Below are 18,671 nucleotides of genomic sequence, written 5' to 3'. Positions count from 1 at the left end.
CACACCTCTAGTATATTATTATCCTGTGTCTGTGTATAAAGTGGAGGACTGTGTTGGTTTTGGGGGAGACTGGGTGTTACCTCACTGACATAAACAATGGACAAGTGTTTAAATATTGATACAGGCTCTGGAAGAGCCGTTTATTTCACTCCCACGTCGGGTCAAGGCTGAACCGTCCCTGTGTGTTTGCTCGGCCTGTGTTCTCATGATCTCGGCTGTTTCCCTCTTAACGATCTAATTCTATTTATTCTTGAATGTTGTTTGAAATTCCAGTGTTGGTAGCTCAGAGCAGATCAGTACTGTGGGTTACTTTAAACAAACCCGTGGTCCTACATGACAAAAGAGGCACAAAATCACTGAACAGTGTTAGACTACTTTATGATTGCAAGGTGTCAATTAATACAGTGAACAGGAAACTGAATTCAACCAGAATCCAGACACAGAGTAAACCAAGAAAAGCCCCAAACGGTGGCTAATAGTCAATCCAGCATATAATAAAAAGGGCCGTGCAGAAGCATTAAGCCGACTGGTTGACACAGTAAGTTCTTAAGTGTAAACTCTTCTCTAATCAAGCGCTTAGGTGTAACTTTCTATATTTTTGAGGTTTAACTTCATGCAAAGGAACATAAACTGTGAAAAAGCTGTTACTCGAAGAGAAAGGCAGGAACACATTTGGCATCGCAGCTTTTCTGGTTCGGCAGAGGCAGAAAGCAAGGAGAGCAGAAGAAGGAAAGTGACAGGATTTCTCCCACAGCAAGTCGAGAACAGACTCAAAAACATGCGACTGACACGAGACCACATGCCTGCACACACACACCCACCCACCCACACACACACAAACCCGTCTGCCCGCCCGCACACTTACACACACACACTCCCCTCTTAGCTTTCAGTTTCCACACTAGTGAACTAGTAAGCGCACGTGTCAGACAAAAAGACCAGACGATTAGAACACAAACGACGGCCGGGGCCGGTCATTTGTTTTCAACAAAAGAAGACTGGCACAAGGAGTTGAAGGGGCGAGTGTGAGGGTCCAGGGGTTAGGGAGTCAAGTGAGGAGGGAGGGAGGGGTGAGAGGGTGGATGGGGATAAGGGAGGGGGGAGTTAACCAGGGTCTCATTGCATCAGTGGCTCCGGAGTGGGTGGGCCCCCTGGCTGATTGAGGAAAGTCTCGGAGCTCAGGCCGCTGCTCTCCTGGTTGCCGAGGTCACCGGGGTCAGTGGCGGATGGTGATGGAGTCATTTTAGTCTGGAGCGGCGGAAGGAGAAAACCGGACGGAAAACACAAATTAAAGTTATTTAAGTCGACGTATTTTTATTCTGAAGTTAAGTTGTTTTTTTCTGGAGCCAGGAAATTACACAGTCAATTAAAATCAACACGTCAATTAAAAGAGCAACAACATAAGTCTTTAGTATTCAGCTTGTAATGTGATCTATTTAAATATAGCTTTTATAAAAATAACTTTTCCAAGAGGAATTAATACAATCTTAATTGTATTTAATACAAAACACAGCATCCCTCCATTCAGTATTCTGAGGAACTCTGTTCCAACATCCTAATTAGGTCTGGTATGATCGGTCGCTAATTGTGGCAAATGTTAGCAAACATTAGATCCTTTAGATCGGGGGGGGGGGGGGGGAGAGTCTGAACTTAAGTGACCCGTGAGACGCTTTGATCAGGACCATGAGGTCATTCACCAAAACAGTTAAATAAAGCAACTTAGAAATACAAAAGAATATCATGACAGGTCCTGCCGATGCATGTGCTCGACCAAGTGTGACTCAGCTGTCAATCATGATGTTTCAACCCGTTGTTTACAGCATCACTAGTCCAAAACAAAGTTAAAAGAAAAATGAACACCTGCAAAAACCTTTAAATACTACAGCCATCAGCCAGGGGGCGATTGAGAAGGTTTGGCTTCACTTTTGGGAGCTGACATGTCGTCCATCTTTATATACAGTCTATGACCTGTAATGGCTGCTTGGGGCCACAGGGGTCGCCGCTCAAAAGAACATGTAAAGTCTCACTTAAATGTTGATGAAAAATCGCTAAGAGTAGATTCTTGTTTTCATTGACAACAAAGTGACTGGAAATACAGAACTAGAAATATACTTATTATTGAATTAAATTAATGCTCAAAAAATAAAAGGCAACATGAGAGTAAAACACACTATTACACAAATACTATGGATGTAAATAGCACATTAACTATAGGTTTAATGGCAAAGGTCTAAGCACAGAGCTGTCATACTGTTTGAATCTGTTACCTTCAAAGTATCCACTCTCCCCTCAAATGACTTGAAAGTTGGTGCATTCCTGTGAAAGGCAAGAAAAACAAAATCCGTCATGCTCACACGCTCACACCGAAGATTTGTAAAGTGAACATGCAGACAACAAGTCTCCTCCTCAAAATGGAGGAGGAGCAGGACATCCACAGTAATCACATCTTTAATAGGGGCCAGGTTATCTGATACTCAGCACAGACAACACAGCACTTTCTAAACTGACCCCGGTCTATTGTGTTCTAGTGAAAAGGTGCTGAGAGGGGTTGAATTAATGAAAACAGAATCTAGCAAACGCAGCACGAAAAACGAATGAGACGAGAAGACAGTCGACACGTTTCTTCAAGAGATCGATTTAAAAAGAACTAAAAAACTTTCAGTTCTCTCTTAAGGGAATAAAATAGAACGCTTGCTGACTTCAATGCTGCCTTCCCCTCTAACTTTATAATATTGTATTTTACAATTAAATGTAGATAGCCTGTTAAATATTTGAAGACCAATGTCGTCTGTATGAGTATGAGAATGAAAGAACAAGGAAATGTTTGGAGAATCTGAAGTGGTACACGAGTGTTAATATTGAGTTGATATAATATATAGTAATTGTTGATTTTCAATCATGAATACTGACGTCTGTAAATACACACTTAAATATATTTCCCAAATTATAAACACTCATTCTTGCCAGAAGTGCCTTTTGAGTGCTTAATGCTTTATGTACTAATTTCTAAAAAACTTTTAGTTCCCCAGAAACACTGGTGGATATAAAAAAATAACTCAAATTCAGTGGTTTTAGAAATTAAGAAAAATAACCTGTTGAAACCAAGAACTTATTTAGACTTGTGCAGGAAACCAAGCACAGGAGCCGTATCTGAACGTGGGTGTTTCCAAACTCTGATTTCGATTTTTCTGGACCTCGGATGCAAACTAAGGTTTGTCTGTGTAAGATTAATACAGCAGTTGCCGCTCGTAACGTCCTCGACCTGCACACGCTCTTTTTCAAGCAATGCTTGTTGTAGAAACCAGGTTTTTCCTTCCTACGAGTAGAAAACAAACATTGTGCAGTACAGGGTTAAGGTTAGTGAACTACCTCCAGTCCCCCCCCCCCCCTTACCTCATGACAGGCATACTAGCCGAGTGTTGTAAAGAGCGCACGCTATCCGACAGCATTACAGAGAAGAGAGGAGGCGTTAGTGGGGGAGTAAAGTCAGATTCACAAAGAGAGAACAAGACACACGTATGCAAACAAAACATAGAGAAAAAAACCCCTCAATTATTCCACTATACCTTCAAAGAGCGAGTGGATAAATCCTATAAATCCTGTTCTATCCTATTAAGATCAATTGTGTATGAACACAGTGGGTATGTGCTAATCCCGTGTATTATGGGGGGAGATCTTGTCACCGAGCACACGCACGCGCATATGCAAAACAACTGCATACACTTAAGCACACCCTGCCCCTTTGACCCCTGTCAGGTTGCTCTTCACTACAGCGACCCCCCCCTCAACCTCCACCCGTCAAAACTGCCTCAGTGTGGTAGCTCATCCGTGGGGCTGCGATTCTCAGCACACTGCTGCTTTGAAGGGCCTAATAATCTTGTTTGCAGCTCAGTAATCCAGAGAGAAGAAGGATGACAGGGGAGAAGACAGATTAGGATCCGCTGGGGGAGGGAGGTGGCGGGGGGTCAACAGGAGCAATATCTCAAATGGAACAATCAGCTGTTGGGGTTTTAAGCCTCACTCGATTAGGAATTATGAACAGTGATGTGCCGTTGCATGGTCTTTGGTACTTTGAAACACAATTTGAGGACATCTGGTATCAATTTAGTAGATACGAAGCTGCCAACATACAGTTTGTGCTTTTATTAGAAAGGAAAAGATAAAGGCGAGAGCCATGTACTGTTATAAGGACAGGCTTTAAAAAAAAGAGTTTTTATTCCCCCCAAAAAAGAAATAGGTTTATAGTCCTTTAAATTCATAGTGAGGCATCTGAACAAAATACATATACTATTATTAAATGGAAGCAGTGAATTACACAGTTAGGTCCACAAAATGTGTAATACCTGAACCACACACACACATGCATGCACACACACACACGCATGCAGGCGCACACACACACACACACACACACACATACACACACACACACACACACACACACAGCTGAGCCCGTCGTGTGAACAAAGACACACAGTAGAAAATCAAATAAACCGGATGTTAAGCTGTGGTTCCAGTTTGAAAACGTCTTTGACCCAAATTGGCAACTGCCTGTGCCCTAATATGTAATATAATGTCATGTTATGTCAGAGACATGGCCGACAGAATCTCTAGCTACAACTGTAAGATCCTTTTTTGAAAGATTCCTAAGAAATAAATCACAGAACACTTGAACAACGGATACTTTTCTTTCTCATGGACCTGGTGGTTCAACAAAAAAGGACAACTTTTAATGTTGCTGAATTCATGGCCCCTCCCTCCGATGTCTCCTCTCGGTCTCACCTGACATCCTCCAGTTTCCGGCTGAAGACTGAGCCCACGTTGGAGATAGCTGCTCCGGCCTTCAAACTCGCCTGAGAGAGCGTTTCAGACGTCCTCCGATAGCTGGAATAAAGAAGGGGAGGTGGAGAGAGAGGGGTGGGGAGGGGGAGGAATGATGGGCAGGAAAAAAGGAGGATATGAGAGTGATGAAAAGAGACGGAGAGATCAAAGAATGCAGGGAGGCATCAAGGTCAGAACTAAACCTCTGGGACTTTTTCATTTTAAAGAGCCAGGGAGCATCAGAATGCTGCTCATTTCCTGTCGCGTCAAACGAGAAACCAAAGAGTTTCACTCAGACCACAGACGAGCTGTCAGCGCCACTGACATCTTCTTCCTCACTCCGATGCGAAGGTGCTGGCAGTAAACCAGGCTTCCAGGGCATTCAGATACAGAGACAACTCTCATGATCAGACAAGCAGAGAACAATGATGCATATGTTGGTGGATATGGAAGCTGTTAGTCACGAGGGTTCCCGTTTTTTTTTCCTTCAAAAGGGCAAGCGACATAAAGGATGCATTTAGATTTAATTAGCAGCATAGGGAACAAATTATTGTGTATCTCTGACCCAGTGTGGAGGTCGAGTACGTACGCGTTGGAGGTGGTGACATCCTGCCAGGTTTTGGTGATGTTCTGTTTCAGCTCATTCAGAGGTGTGATGCCCAGCTTTCTCTTCAGGTCGGCCAGCTGCCTCTCCTTGGCTGCAAGGACCTGGGACAGAGTCAGGATCTCATCCTCCACCTGGACACACACACACAGAAATGTGCCATATGTGAACATCAAGCACAGGATAAATCATGGGCCGTATAAAAAATGGACGACGCATCTCTGTGAAATGAAGCCAAAACATCACAGATTCGAGTGCTGCCATCTTGCACTGATAACATCATAAGGAGCCAGAGCCTGTGAAGTAGTGATCGTGGTGCCGCTGATACACAGAGTCTCAGCAGTAATTCATCATATTAAAATAAAAGCATTATGACTTAGCCTGTTCAAAGTATATATGGCAAGAAACAACCAGGCAGAAAAACTGCAAACTGGTGTATACACACTGCAGAAATAATTCTAGCCATTGTCCACCATTAGCATGTACAGCTCTGCTTAAGTGCAACAGGTCACGGCTCTTTGAATGGAGGCCTCTTTAATCCCTGACCCGTCCTGACCTTGAACAACTCTTCCTGCAGCTCCTGTCGCTCCTCCTCTGTAATGGCGGGTGGAGGAGGGGCGGGCCCTACAGTCGTTGCTGCATCTTCTCCCAGCTCTGGGACCGAGTCCGGATGCTGCTGGATACCTGTGAGGCAAAGAAGCAAAATCTATTTTAATCAAAGCCTCTTAATTTGCATTTCATGTGTATGATAGTTTTTGAAGATATGTTCACATGTGTGAGCCCATGTTTGCTAAACTCAAGCTGTTCCTCTGGAGGACGGGGAGAAGAAAGGATGAATAAGTTAAAGATATCGATATCAGAGAGTTGGACAAGAAATATGTAGGACACCCTTTGATGATGGATGTGGGCGAGCCAGCGAGAGGTGGTGAGGCAGCTAGGACCCGTCTCACAGCAAGGTTCTTGGTTCGAATCCCAGTTCGGCAGGCCTTTCTGTGTGGAGTTTGCATGATCTCCCCGTGTCTGCGTGGAGTTTCTCTGTCTGAATGCTTGTTTGTCTTATGTTGTCCAAGGTCTACCTGCCTTTTGACCAATGTCAGCTGGGATTGGCTCTTTAAGGCGAAGCTTTACAGACAATGGATGGATGGTAGCTAGGTGCTAACTGAATAAATTAACTCATAAAAGCGCAAAATAAGATTAAGATTAAGATTAAGATTAAAAAAATAAAAATAAGATTAAGATATATTTATTTGTCCCAAACACATGCACAGACATGCACATACACACTCATGCAAGGAGGGAAATTTAACCTCTGCTTTTAACCCATCTGGTGCAGGACACACAGAGCAGTGGGCAGCCATGTACGGCGCCCGGGGAGCAGATGTTGGGGGAGTAAGGTGCCTTGCTCAGGGGCACTAGACAGGGTAGGGAGAATCCTCTTGGATTTTTGGACAGATCAATCCAGGTTCGTCTTTTTGTTGTTTCTCCGTGGAGTCGAACCAGAGACGAACCAGAGACCTATTCTGCACATAGTCAAAGTTTCTGCCACTAGTCCACCGCCTATCCCCATAAAATAACAACTCATCCTCTCGTGTTCCCTCATTCTGCTTCACCATTCGTAGTATAATTGGACAATGTTATTGGCCCCATCCTTTTGTGAAAGTTGTGACTGTCCGGCAGCAGAAAAACCCTCTCTCTCACAAACCCACGTCATATTTTTCCTCCGCACACATTTACAGTATACACTGTACACACTCAGCTTTGATGTTGCAGTCTCTAACAGAGCTGTGCCCAGCAGGAGCAGCAGTGCATCAATAATACAAAGAACTTTCTAGATGGAGACGTCCTGGGCTCAGACAGCATGAGAGAACACAGGAGCGGGGGGGTTGTTAGGATCCGTCAGTCAAAAGGACGACAGCGGGTGAGGATGTTTGGAGCCAGAACTGAGCAGGAATCTGGAACCCCGAACCGTCTCTGAGGTCGATTTTCTTTTTATCTAGTCTCTTCTACTGTTTCATAAAAAAAGAGAAAACCCGGGAGCTGAATAATACAGTGTGAGGGGGGGTAGACAAACAGAAACTGGTGGGGAATAAATTACTGATGTCCACTGTCATCTCAGCAGGAGCCAGAACTGTGATGTAAATTGAGCAGAGACAAACTAGACCTGAGAGTAGATTCCATGATTGATCTTTGTAAAGGTGATTTAAATTCTGACCCCACTCCCTTCATAGTGCTAGTCAGAGAGTTTGGGTCGGTCTGGCACAGTGCCCCCTGTAGGTTACTAAGTTAAATGGGTTAACAGACTATTTGTCTATTTGAATAGACACAGAAAGAGGGGAAACGGCTAGCTTAGCTTAGTTCCAAAAAAGAGAACTATCATTTTTACGTCTCCCACAGGTAGGTTTTTGTACTTAAATAGGTGAGATAGTGTATAACATAATAATTAGTGACCTTTAGTCAGAGATTTGTAGATTTCTCCAAACATTTTCTTCCTGACCACATTTGCTAGAAAAAACGAATCAGGAGTTTCCAAACTTTATCTATTGACTAGTTATTAGTTAATCCATATTTCCATCAGATCATTTACAAATAAATAATTTTTTTTTAATATTTATTTGCAATTATATATGTAACAGCCCCTGGCTGGCAAAGCATGACGAGAAGAGTTTAAAAGATACCTAGTGTGTATGAGGAAAGGATGTTCTCCACTGCAGGAGATATAGTAACGGCCCAGAGGAGCACTTTAACATATGAGCATGTTGACCAACTCCTTTTTCTGAACAAAAATGCCAATATTCCCAAATAAATTTAACATTTTGGGTCATGACCTTGCAGGTCTCAATTTGATTGAAGCTCTAGGTTACTTTTATTTATATGATCGAGCTCAGCGTTCATGTGAGAGGTCTCCTATTCAGAAAATAATTACAAAGGTCCTGTGTCCTGAATGTTCAAGAACAAAGTTTTTGCACTACCCTTTCTTAGTTTTTGCACTTCAGTTAATGTGTAGAAGACAATGTTGTTCACAGAATTAAATGTCACATTTGAAGTGAGTTGAGCAGTCTTATTTTCCTCATTTTTTGTAATGCCTTTGAATAATATGGGGGACATGAATCGCACTATATCGCAGAATCGAATCGCAATACTTGCAGTATCGCAATATATTGCAGAATCGCAATACTATTGAATCGTCACATTTTTGCCAATTCCCACCCCTAGTAACCACACCCATCAGTGATTTCACAATGTACTGACACGCCGGGAGGTTCACTTCTACATCACTGCAAGTGTTAAGATGTTCTTAACAGAGGCTTATTCTAACTGTATGCATTTGTTTTTTTATGTTAATTATGTCAACTAACATCTATTTTGAGTAACTAGTACGAGCTGTTTCCCTTGAATATCTTGTTTCACTCAACAAACCCCAAATCATCTCCTCCCACCCGCTCCCACCTCATTCCACACACTTGGCAGCACTCCTCTCTTTCTCGTCACACAGCAATACTCCCCAAACCCTTAAAACATTTGATCTGAGACAGGGATGGATGTTTGCTGAGGACAGAGACACCAAAGAGCTACTGGTAAAATAACATTTCGCAGACTTCCTGTCAATGAGTGTTTTCATAAGATGCTTTGAGACAATACTGTTTTTTAGATTGAATTAATGCCAAAGGAATAACCAGTGTGCATGCTCCTCAAGGATGAATACGTAAATGTCAAAATATGCTGGGGAAAAAATATGGAGAGGGAGATCCAACTGGAAATCAGTGATAATGTTTTTCAGAGGAAATAGAGGCAGCCATTACAGTAACTAATCCAATAGAGAAATACAGAGGAAATATGTGGGGGGCGTTACATAAATTATACGAGAAGAAATACAGAGGAAATTCTATTTACATGGCACTGCCCTGAAACCACCACAATGTTCCTCTGAAGCATCGCACTACATCTGCTCTCCAGTACTCACCCCCCCCCTTTCTTGTATTACATTGACCTCTCCTCTACCCATTACTGGTGACACAGCAATGACTGACACAAACACACACACACACACACACACACACACACACACACACACACACACACACACACACACCCAAACACACACACAGGAAGGGAATATACACACCTGCTTACAGAGACTGAATTGTGTAATGGACACTTCCCTTTGTGACACTCATGTCTCATAAACAAGACAATTCTTCTCTTATAAGAGAGCACTATACTCTTATTTTGATGATCTTCTGCTCAGGAACGGGGTTTCTATTTGATTTGCTTAAAAAAAACAGTTTTGTAAAAACCATGAACGTCCGGCACCACCTCGAGTTGAGGAGAACAGGTTTTGTAAGTGGATTCCTCGGCTCAGTTATCTGCGATGTAAGATTCTGTAATAAATTCCTGCAGGCAGTGATACGAGAGCTGTGAGTCTGAGTGAATGTACTGTATGCCTCTTTCTGCCTCTGTTAAGGTCCACTGAACTCATGTAGCCTGATTATTTGGTAACTGTATTATATTCCCTACTCTGATATTGTGACCAGGCCAGTTTTATTAACTAGAAGCAGAAGAAAGAAAAGTGGAACTGACATATTCCTTTTTTTAGTCTGGAAGCTTGCGGAAGTTGTGTGAATACAATCACATTACGGTTAAAATGATCACCTCGTGGTTGTATTTAAACACTATGAGGACAATGAGGATCTTGACAATGTGGTAATGTGCCTATAATCCTGGCAGCAGCTTTCTTTCTGAAACTGTAACTGTGGCCTTTGCTCGACCAGATTCTGTTTTTTGCATTAATCGATTTAATAGTTAAGGATTTTATAAAATGAAACTGAATTAGTCTTTTTTGCTGCTCAGATGTGTGGTTTATATACAAATTTGACTGATATACTTAACTGCCGTTATTTGGACAATTTGGCTTAAGAGGAAGTAATTCTATGAATGTTGATGTGTCGGAGAGCAGCACCCGTGACATCAGTGCATGTCTGTGTCAGTCAATATGGTGAAATACAAATAATCACTATGAAGACTTGAGAATCTCTTTCATATCCAGACAAAACCCGTATTATTAGTAAACTATCTTCACCTGAATCAAACAGAACCTGGAACTCGTAAATCAGAATTACGGCAAAACAGCTGAAACATCTGATTAAGCAATAAAGAAATAATAACCATAGCAAAATGAGTTAAAGTATCATAATTTTCTACATCAATAAAAAGTTCAGAAATGTAAGTGAATTGCTACTCGCAAAAGTTGCCGTCACACACACACTGCAACTAATTATCACTTGTCCCCTCCCCCTTACAGTTTGTGCTCCCCCAAATTCTTCCCGTCCAATGAACCAACACACACACATATACACACACACCCTCCACCCAGCCTCTCCCTTTCCTCCATGTGATACCTCTGGTTATGACAGCCGGCGAGCTGGGCGGCGTGTCGCCGTAGGTCGGGGAGAGGTAGAGGTACCTGGTGTTGACTCCTTGCTCAAAGTCAAACGGAGAGTGGTATTCCTCCAGCGGCTCCATGTTCACAGCTGGTGTTGTGCGGCAGGTCGGAGCGACTACCGCCTCCCTGCCACCACCAATACCTAAGCAAAATAAGCCAAGCGCTGATTGTCTGCATGTGATCCGGGCGCGTGCTGGCTGTCTGTGTGTCTCCTTGTTTACAGCATCCTGGACTCAGACACACACTCTAGGTCCAAGTGTGTGTGAAGGAGGAGGTTTTGTGTTGTCTTTCAGGTGTTCAGAAGGTCAGAGTGAGAGTACAGCGGAGATGGTTTCCAATTTTCCATTTTTTTTCAGGCCAAAGAGCTGTGAACCCTCTGTTTCTGTCCTGGTGATAAGAAGTTACCCGTCTCTTCAGTCAGCTGTTGCGGCAGACGCACTCTCTTTCTCTGCAAACGCACACACACACCCTCCTCTTCTCTACTGTTATCCCAAAAATCTCAGTCCATCCTTCAAACATCCATTTGCCTGCATTCAGTGTGGTTTCCAGATGCTAGCTCCTGGTAGCAGCGCAGCGACATTGCCTGACACTCCATTTTAAAAACTCCCAGGTCTCTCCGTCAGTTCCCTCCCTCCATCTATCCATCCCTCACTTTCCTGTCATCCAAGGAGGAAAGAATAAAGGTCCCATTTGTGTGGGCTGGTCACGTGATGCGAGTGAGTGCGGTGGAGGGGCATTAGATGAAAAGCATAATCTGCAGTGTCCCAGATTACAGCCAAGCGCTAATCCAGGGCGGCCTGTCCATCTTGGAGCAGCAGTAATGCTAGTGGGCTAGAACGGAGGGGACAGGATGCCAGAGGCTAAACTAGGTATTGTGTGGATGAGGGGCAGTTATCTATGTGGTGAAGAGGACATGTAGTCATTCAACTGTGTGTTCATACAAAAGCTGCAATGAATGATTATACTATGAGTAAAGAGGATAAGTGGATTTCAACCTATAACCTCACCTCTATTCATAGTATTGACATCATCACTTGTATAAAATAACCCAGATTTAAGGATTTTACACACCAAGTCCATATTTTTCGTCTGAAATTGTCCCATATTTAAAAATAACAGTGACATAACGTGTGTGTCAAAACCCAACACCGACTTCTGTCTGTCATAAAAGTTCGGTTTAATTTGCTGCTTTTTTCACGTATGTCGAAAGGTGTTCCAGAGAATTGTGTGATCGAATAGGTCACAAAAATGTGTTTTCTTGTTTTTAATATGCGAACACTGGACTTGTCTCCTCGTCCCTGACGGCTTCTGAAGATTGGATGGAGCCAAAGTTTTCCTTTTCTTTTTTCAGGGACTGATAGCATCACAAAATCCTCCACACTGCTCGACTCCATTTTATCTCATCGCTTCAGACTCAATGTGCAAGGTTTCTGACTTTTACTTTTAATGGATGACAGATTATTTTTTTAAACACATGAAAAACACATACTTGGTGTGCATAGACCTTCACTTAGATGTAGTAGCGGCATGTGTGATCTATATGAAGTAATCAAATATCTTTTTCTGTAAATCATGAAAGTAGTCTTCAGGCCATGTTAGGGCTGGGCAATTAACTGAAAATCAAAGCCAGCATAAATAATCGTTCCTTAATCGTAATCGAGGTAAAAATTTGACATATTTAATGTTGCTCAGCCCTATGTCATGTCACAGGAGATATGAGGCACAAAGTCAGAGGATGACTGTAAGAATAAGTCATGCACACTCAGTGTCTATAGATAGTAGCATCACTAAAGGCTGCAGTCCGGCCTGGCGACTTTCTGCAGTAATTTTCATGACTAGATGCTTTCAAAAAGCTTGATTTATGATAACAAATGATTAGACTAGTACACATCAGTACATACATTTACAGACAATGGCAGACAGGCTATGTTCAGGCCTCCTTGCCAACATTCCTCTGTTTTTAGGATCCAGACGAGCATGTTTATGTGATCTTCTCTAGGAAATACCTTGCACCAAGAGAGACAGACGGGACACGATCCCTGAAGCAATGAAGCACTGCAGGACAAATTCCACAATCAACCGTGTCAAAGTGAAAAGAATAGAGTTTTCATCTTTCTGCTGTAGCCACGTGTGCTTTAAAATATATGAAGTTAATCATTTTTTTCAGCAGAACTGCAAGTTCACTTAATACATGAACACAGAATTCAATAAAGGTATTGTGCAGCTTTTCAGTGATAGGAAATATCATAAGGAGGAGTGAGAGAGGAATATATATATATATATAATACCAGTGACATTATGATGGTAGTGACAGACAGAGGATTAATGATGAATATGCTAAGCCCTACTATGTGTGTAACAGTCCTATAAAAGGTGGATGCTGCATGTAAACTGATGTCACTGTATTATGCCCTGATCTGTAAAGTCAGGTTGGACTGCACTGTGCTTTCATTCAGCAGAAAGAGACACACATACAGTCACTCATGCAAACAATCACGTACCAATTTACACAAAAACAAGCAAATAATCCACACCTCTCCAACGTTATTTCATCATACTTCATTTGCGTGAGGCCTTCTTCACATTCTTAATCTCTTTTTCTCTTCAGACTCAGCAATTCAAGGATAGAATAATATTGTGGCCAAATATTCATTAAGGTTGTTTGTCACATGTGAGACAAAACTGGTTACTTCTATAAACTGGACTATAGAAGCTTCAGTTCTTTTTCCACTTGTCAAAAACCCATTAACACCCACTAACGTCTGGCTTTCGTCTGCAATGGAAATGGGTCAGCATTGGTTTCTGTGTCTTTGGCTTCCCGGGAGTACATGAGGTTGAAGAAGAATCAACAGGGGAAATACAGAGGGGCACACTCCTCTACTGGTAATGGGACCTGAGCCGTTTTTACCTTTAAAAAAACATGCGTATCCCAGCTAGTTTGGTGTATTAAAGAGGTATTTCACTCTACTGTATTCCTGACAAATCGGGCCACTACTTTCTTCTAACAGCATCTGCGTCCTGTTCTGCCAAGCTGGCATTTCCTTCTACAAAGCTGTGGAAAGGCTCTGTTACCACCTCTGCAACAATAATGCCTCCACCCCACCTCCTGTTCCGGGTGTTCCAGAACTTTGAGGTGGAAAATAGGAATGACATTTCCTCCTTGAACACTCTGAACAAACAGGGCTACTGATTCATCAGACACTCGATTCATGTGACACTTGTAAACAAAAATGGCTCGTAAGCTTGAATGATATAACTTTAAAATCCTTATATTCACAATTTCCTCTGAAAATAATCACTGACTCAAATTAGAGTGTGCTCTATGATTTGAATAGTTTCATGCATTTGATTTATAAAACATAACAGACACCAAAACCAAGACATCGTGGCCCCATCCACAGGAACAAACAGCCATTTCCAAGTGGTTAAGCTGCACAGCATGAGATCAATTATCTTACTATTCATGACATACCCTGTCACATGATTAGCCTAAAACAAGAGTCATGAGACGTGGCTGACTGTGAATGCAGTGAGCGTGCCCACAGAGTTGCCATTAGACGTGCATCATGGGAAAACTGTGAGGCAAAGGGCATAGAGCGGCTTCACCTCAGATGGAGCAAAACCAAAGTCGTGTCCTCATTCCACAGCTCCATCTTCACCACCTCAGTTTTCTGATCCCTGGTGGACAAGTAAAAGCTGATCAAAGTAATAGTTAGAAATCTATTTGGTTTTATCACGATGGTTAAATGAGAGGATTCATATTTTTTCCATGTCTCTATGGTCAAAAAGACAGTTAACTACTTATCTTAAAGATAAACTCCAGACAATGGGTTTGACTTCTGTACACTTATCCCAAAAGAAGCAGACTGTTTCCTAGTGATATCAATTTCCTTTTCCGATTTACAATCATGCACAGTCCTCCTACTGTCACACCATGTGGGAGCACATGGTTTTCTTTCAGTTAAAGAGAGAAATTGATGCAAGGATGTTTTGTACTGGCTTATAAATATAAAACTACATACTGTTACATACATTATACTATATTCATATGAGTCATATCTGGCACAATAAACAATACTTGTGTGACTCATTTATCAACATCTAGTGTATCTCCGGAAAACAAATAAGTGATTTCCATTTGACACTGACGCCCAAAGTTTCTCTCGACAGTGTCATGAGGATACTGTGCATGTGTGTGTCTACTCATATATTTTTCAACATATACAACGATATTATTAGGAATGGGCCCCACAGCCTGGTCCTAATGGGCAAAAGCGTATTTTCTGGGGCGTGGTTAGGGTTAGGCATTTATTAGTCCTGGTTAAGGTCAGGGATATGGTTTTGGTTAGGCTGTGCACAATGAATAGAAGTCAATGCAAAGTCCTAATAAGGATAGCTGTGCAAACATGCTTGTGTGTGCGTGTGTGATGCCAGAGCTCCCAGACAGGTGAGAACTCAGCTTGGCCAAATCTCACAGGTTAATGCAGAATTCTCCAAAAAGAAGTACTGAAACCAGAGGGATTAAACGGCAACTGAAATATACTGCAGTGTCTTTAGATTCAAATGTTTAGTAAAAAAGACTGTGGGGGGATAGTATTGTGATAGAAAATGCAATTGTCTGTAGGAAGCTGGCCTTTTCCAGAAAGGCTTAAGAATCTTTGTGTTTTAAGCTCAGTAATGGTCCATATCGAACGGTTTACTATCTATATAGAGTTCCTTTCACAATGACTTGTGACGGCTATGACTGCTGACAAACATGTGTTTCTAGTTGAACTCCCCTCACACCCACATTTACACAAGACAAAGACCATTGCTGTGTGTGTATAATACTGATGTGATCTCTAACATGTGTGACAAATCAGGATACACAAGTATGTGCATAGCTGGCGCTGTACTTTACATCGAAAAATACATTTCAATAATTGTGCTTTTGCTCATTTAGATTCAATGTGCAGCAAACCTCACAGTCACAATAGCAACCAAAAATTGCACTATTTATAAAACCTTAAACAGGGCTACATGATAACTCACTTATTCAACTGTATTAGTGATAATATTCTGATATCAAGATACTTTGGATCACAAGTCTAATCTCTAAGTGAAACATTAGTTTGCTCGGACTGAAATCGGTCATGAGATCTTTAAACGCGTAAGTATATTTTGAAAGTATCATCTTGTTCTAGCACAACAAATTTCAGACTTGAACCAGTCGGCTGTAAATTCAGGGCTCGGGAAAGTTGCCGTGACAGCTGAAAGCATCTGGTTGTGTCTCATTTAAATCTAATAAGCCAAAAAATGTTGGCAACGACTCATGATCAATCTCATTAGACGGCCTAGTTGGAAAAACAAGATGAACTGGTCAGCTAGACTGTCACATTTCTGAACATCTGATTTCGGCCAAAAGCATAAACATCTATCAGGGGAGCAGAAAGTTCCAGGACAAAAAAAAGTTACAGAACAGGCCTGACTTTCTCTTTGTAACTTTTGTAACATTCTTGAGAAGTTTAGGGGAACTTGCAAAAACACTTTACATCCAGACTATGTAGTGGTAAGTGAATCATTATAATAGAACATTGTGTCTTCTCCTGACACAGATACAATCTCATCAGCTGCTGAGGTGAAACCAACTCCCACTTAAGCAAATAGGGACCCACATGATTTAATGCCACTACCGGGAACTCCATTCAAACGCAGGGGAATTCAAGTGCACGGAAAGAAATGTTTATTATTTAAAAGGTTGTGTACACACAGACACAACCAGAGGAGGACTGACTCCACTCCTCTGACAGCTGCTTGAGAGAGTCGAAACACTCAGTGTGCATGCTGAACGCCCTCCTGCTAAATCCAACCCCCCCTTATCTTTTTATCAGTGAAGTTTCACCTGAAATATTGAAAAAAAATTGTGGAGAAACTCCTTAACTCTGAGTGAAGTAACTTTTCTGTTTCAAATACTGGTGACTGTGCAGGCTGAAGCTCAACAGCTGACAGTAACAGGGAACAAGATTAAGGAGGCAGGTGGGGGGGCAAGACATGACGACCACAGTTACCTGCATCAAAGTGTGACACGGAAATGTCTTGTCATGACAACTTCCCTGTCATGTCATGACACAAAAAAAAAGAGAACTGAACTGCTTCTATGATAACATTTGAATGGACACAATAAAGGATATACATATTTTGACTTTGAGTTACTTCTGCAGACAGAGCTTCACCAACTTTGCATTTTTTGCAGGACAACTGTGTTAAGTATCTCTGTTATTGACAGACAGAAGTGTCTGACTACTTCATTTGGACTGACACCTATAGGTAAGAATTAACAACCAGTAACAGCTCACATACTTTGACCCTGTGTCAATATACAAAATATGCTGGTTCTTCCAAAGAAATGTTCTACCTTGGGGCTAAGCATGCAGACATCAGGAAATTATATTTCTCAAACCAGGAGGTTGAAGCCTGAAACTGAGGTCAGAGCAGAGCACTTTTCACCTGACTTCCCTTCAAGGTGAACCAATAAATCTCTGTGTTTGTAATCAACTGAACAAAGTCGAACATAAAAGCTTTGAATCTCGTTGCAAATGTCTTCTTGCAAAACCCATGCACTTCACTGAGAGGCGGCTCCCACTTAAGGCAAGTGCACGTAGACAGTGATGTGGAGGCGTGAGAGAGCAGAAGGCTGCCTGGCAGGAATGGAAATGTCAAGGAAGCAGTGGGAGAGGTCGAGGAAGAGAGGAATAACAGGTAGAATGTTCTCACCTCCTCCACATGGACTCTACATTAAAATGCTCTTAGGTCTCACACATGTGCTCGGGCCTGTTTGGCCTGACAGCCGTCCAACAGGGGCTGACACAGAGGAGGACTGTGCCTCACTCAACTTGTTGACTCATCGCTCTGATGGAAAAAGAGGTAGGTGGTGTAGACAGTGTGACCTGACGAGCACAGATCAACATTGACAGAACACGTAGTGAGCTGTCAAATGGGTGTAACCTGTTTGTGCAGCTTCAGTTACTGAACATTTTTTAAAGACAAATCCACAAACAGCATCAAAAACAGCTCATCAGATCGAGTCTGGACACATCAGACACACACCACATGTGCCACAGTTACCTCAGAGTGTGGGTGAGCCCACGTTTAAAACTTAACTCACGACTTCCTCGTCTATGTGTGACCAGCAGCTCGTCGGGTGTCAACGTGTTGGGACAAAAAGCTGAGCAGCACTGAACTTCCGTGTTATTTTATTTATTTTTATACGAACGTCGATCTCAATTAGTGTCTTCAACCTATTTTTTTCTACCAATAAGAAAACTCGTTGACGCTTCTATCATAAAAAACAACGCAGCTACTTTCAAGAGTTGGAAAAAGTAGCATATGTTCCCAAAACTTGTGTCTGTTAGCTTAGCTGGCTAACTTTCATGACACACTAAAGTAGGGTTTCACAGACTCGGTTCCCACAGCGGCCCAGTGACACGTCCCAGTGAGAGCTTTACCTTTGGCTGCCTCCTCCATGGTGCTGCTGAGGTGGAGTTTCTGGTGCTTTGGAGTCCAGGCGGCGCAGGTTCCTCACTCGGCTGCTGTGCTGCTTCCTGTTCCCTCGCTCATGTTGCCAGGCAGCTCGCCGTGAGGGGTGGGGCTCCGCGGTGACGTCAGCGCGTAGCAGTGTAAACAGAGGCGAGCACGTGGATCGAGTTTGGAGCCGTCAACACTGCAGCTGCCGCGCAACCGCTCCACGTTATTAGGTCAAGAAAAGTAAAAGTTAAAGTAAATAAAGTAAATAAAGTAAATAAAGTAAATAAAGTAAATAAAGTAAAT

The 18,671-nt window shown here is 42.3% G+C and overlaps 1 protein-coding gene across 2 annotated transcripts; it reads right to left on the bottom strand.

Moving 5' to 3' along the window:
• Window positions 1-361: 361 nt before the first annotated feature.
• tpd52 (tumor protein D52) lies at window positions 362-18,460 on the bottom strand. Of its 2 annotated transcripts, XM_061092813.1 has the most exons (6): window positions 18,350-18,460; window positions 5,982-6,109; window positions 5,411-5,559; window positions 4,783-4,884; window positions 2,268-2,316; window positions 362-1,248 (listed from the first exon to the last, which is right to left on the bottom strand). In XM_061092813.1, the coding sequence occupies exons 1-6, from the start codon at window positions 18,366-18,368 to the stop codon at window positions 1,117-1,119; spliced, it is 579 nt and encodes a 192-aa protein (XP_060948796.1). In that variant the 5' UTR covers window positions 18,369-18,460; the 3' UTR covers window positions 362-1,116. The 2 variants fall into 2 exon arrangements, with proteins under 2 accessions (XP_060948796.1, XP_060948797.1); XM_061092814.1 differs by lacking the exons at window positions 362-1,248; window positions 2,268-2,316 and having other exon boundaries at window positions 4,779-4,884.
• Window positions 18,461-18,671: the final 211 nt, after the last annotated feature.

This window comes from Limanda limanda, chromosome 19, assembly GCF_963576545.1.
Source record: "Limanda limanda chromosome 19, fLimLim1.1, whole genome shotgun sequence".
Taxonomy (NCBI): domain Eukaryota; kingdom Metazoa; phylum Chordata; class Actinopteri; order Pleuronectiformes; family Pleuronectidae; genus Limanda; species Limanda limanda.
This window is presented reverse-complemented; position numbering and strand designations above follow the sequence as displayed.

Coding starts and splice junctions, on each gene's coding strand:
- tpd52 (XM_061092813.1), bottom strand. Junction 2,317..4,782: donor CGGAAACTGGAGGATGTCAG/GTGAGACCGAGA, acceptor TGCCTTTCACAG/GAATGCACCAACTTTCAAGT. Junction 1,249..2,267: donor GGAGAGTGGATACTTTGAAG/GTAACAGATTCA, acceptor CCGCCGCTCCAG/ACTAAAATGACTCCATCACC.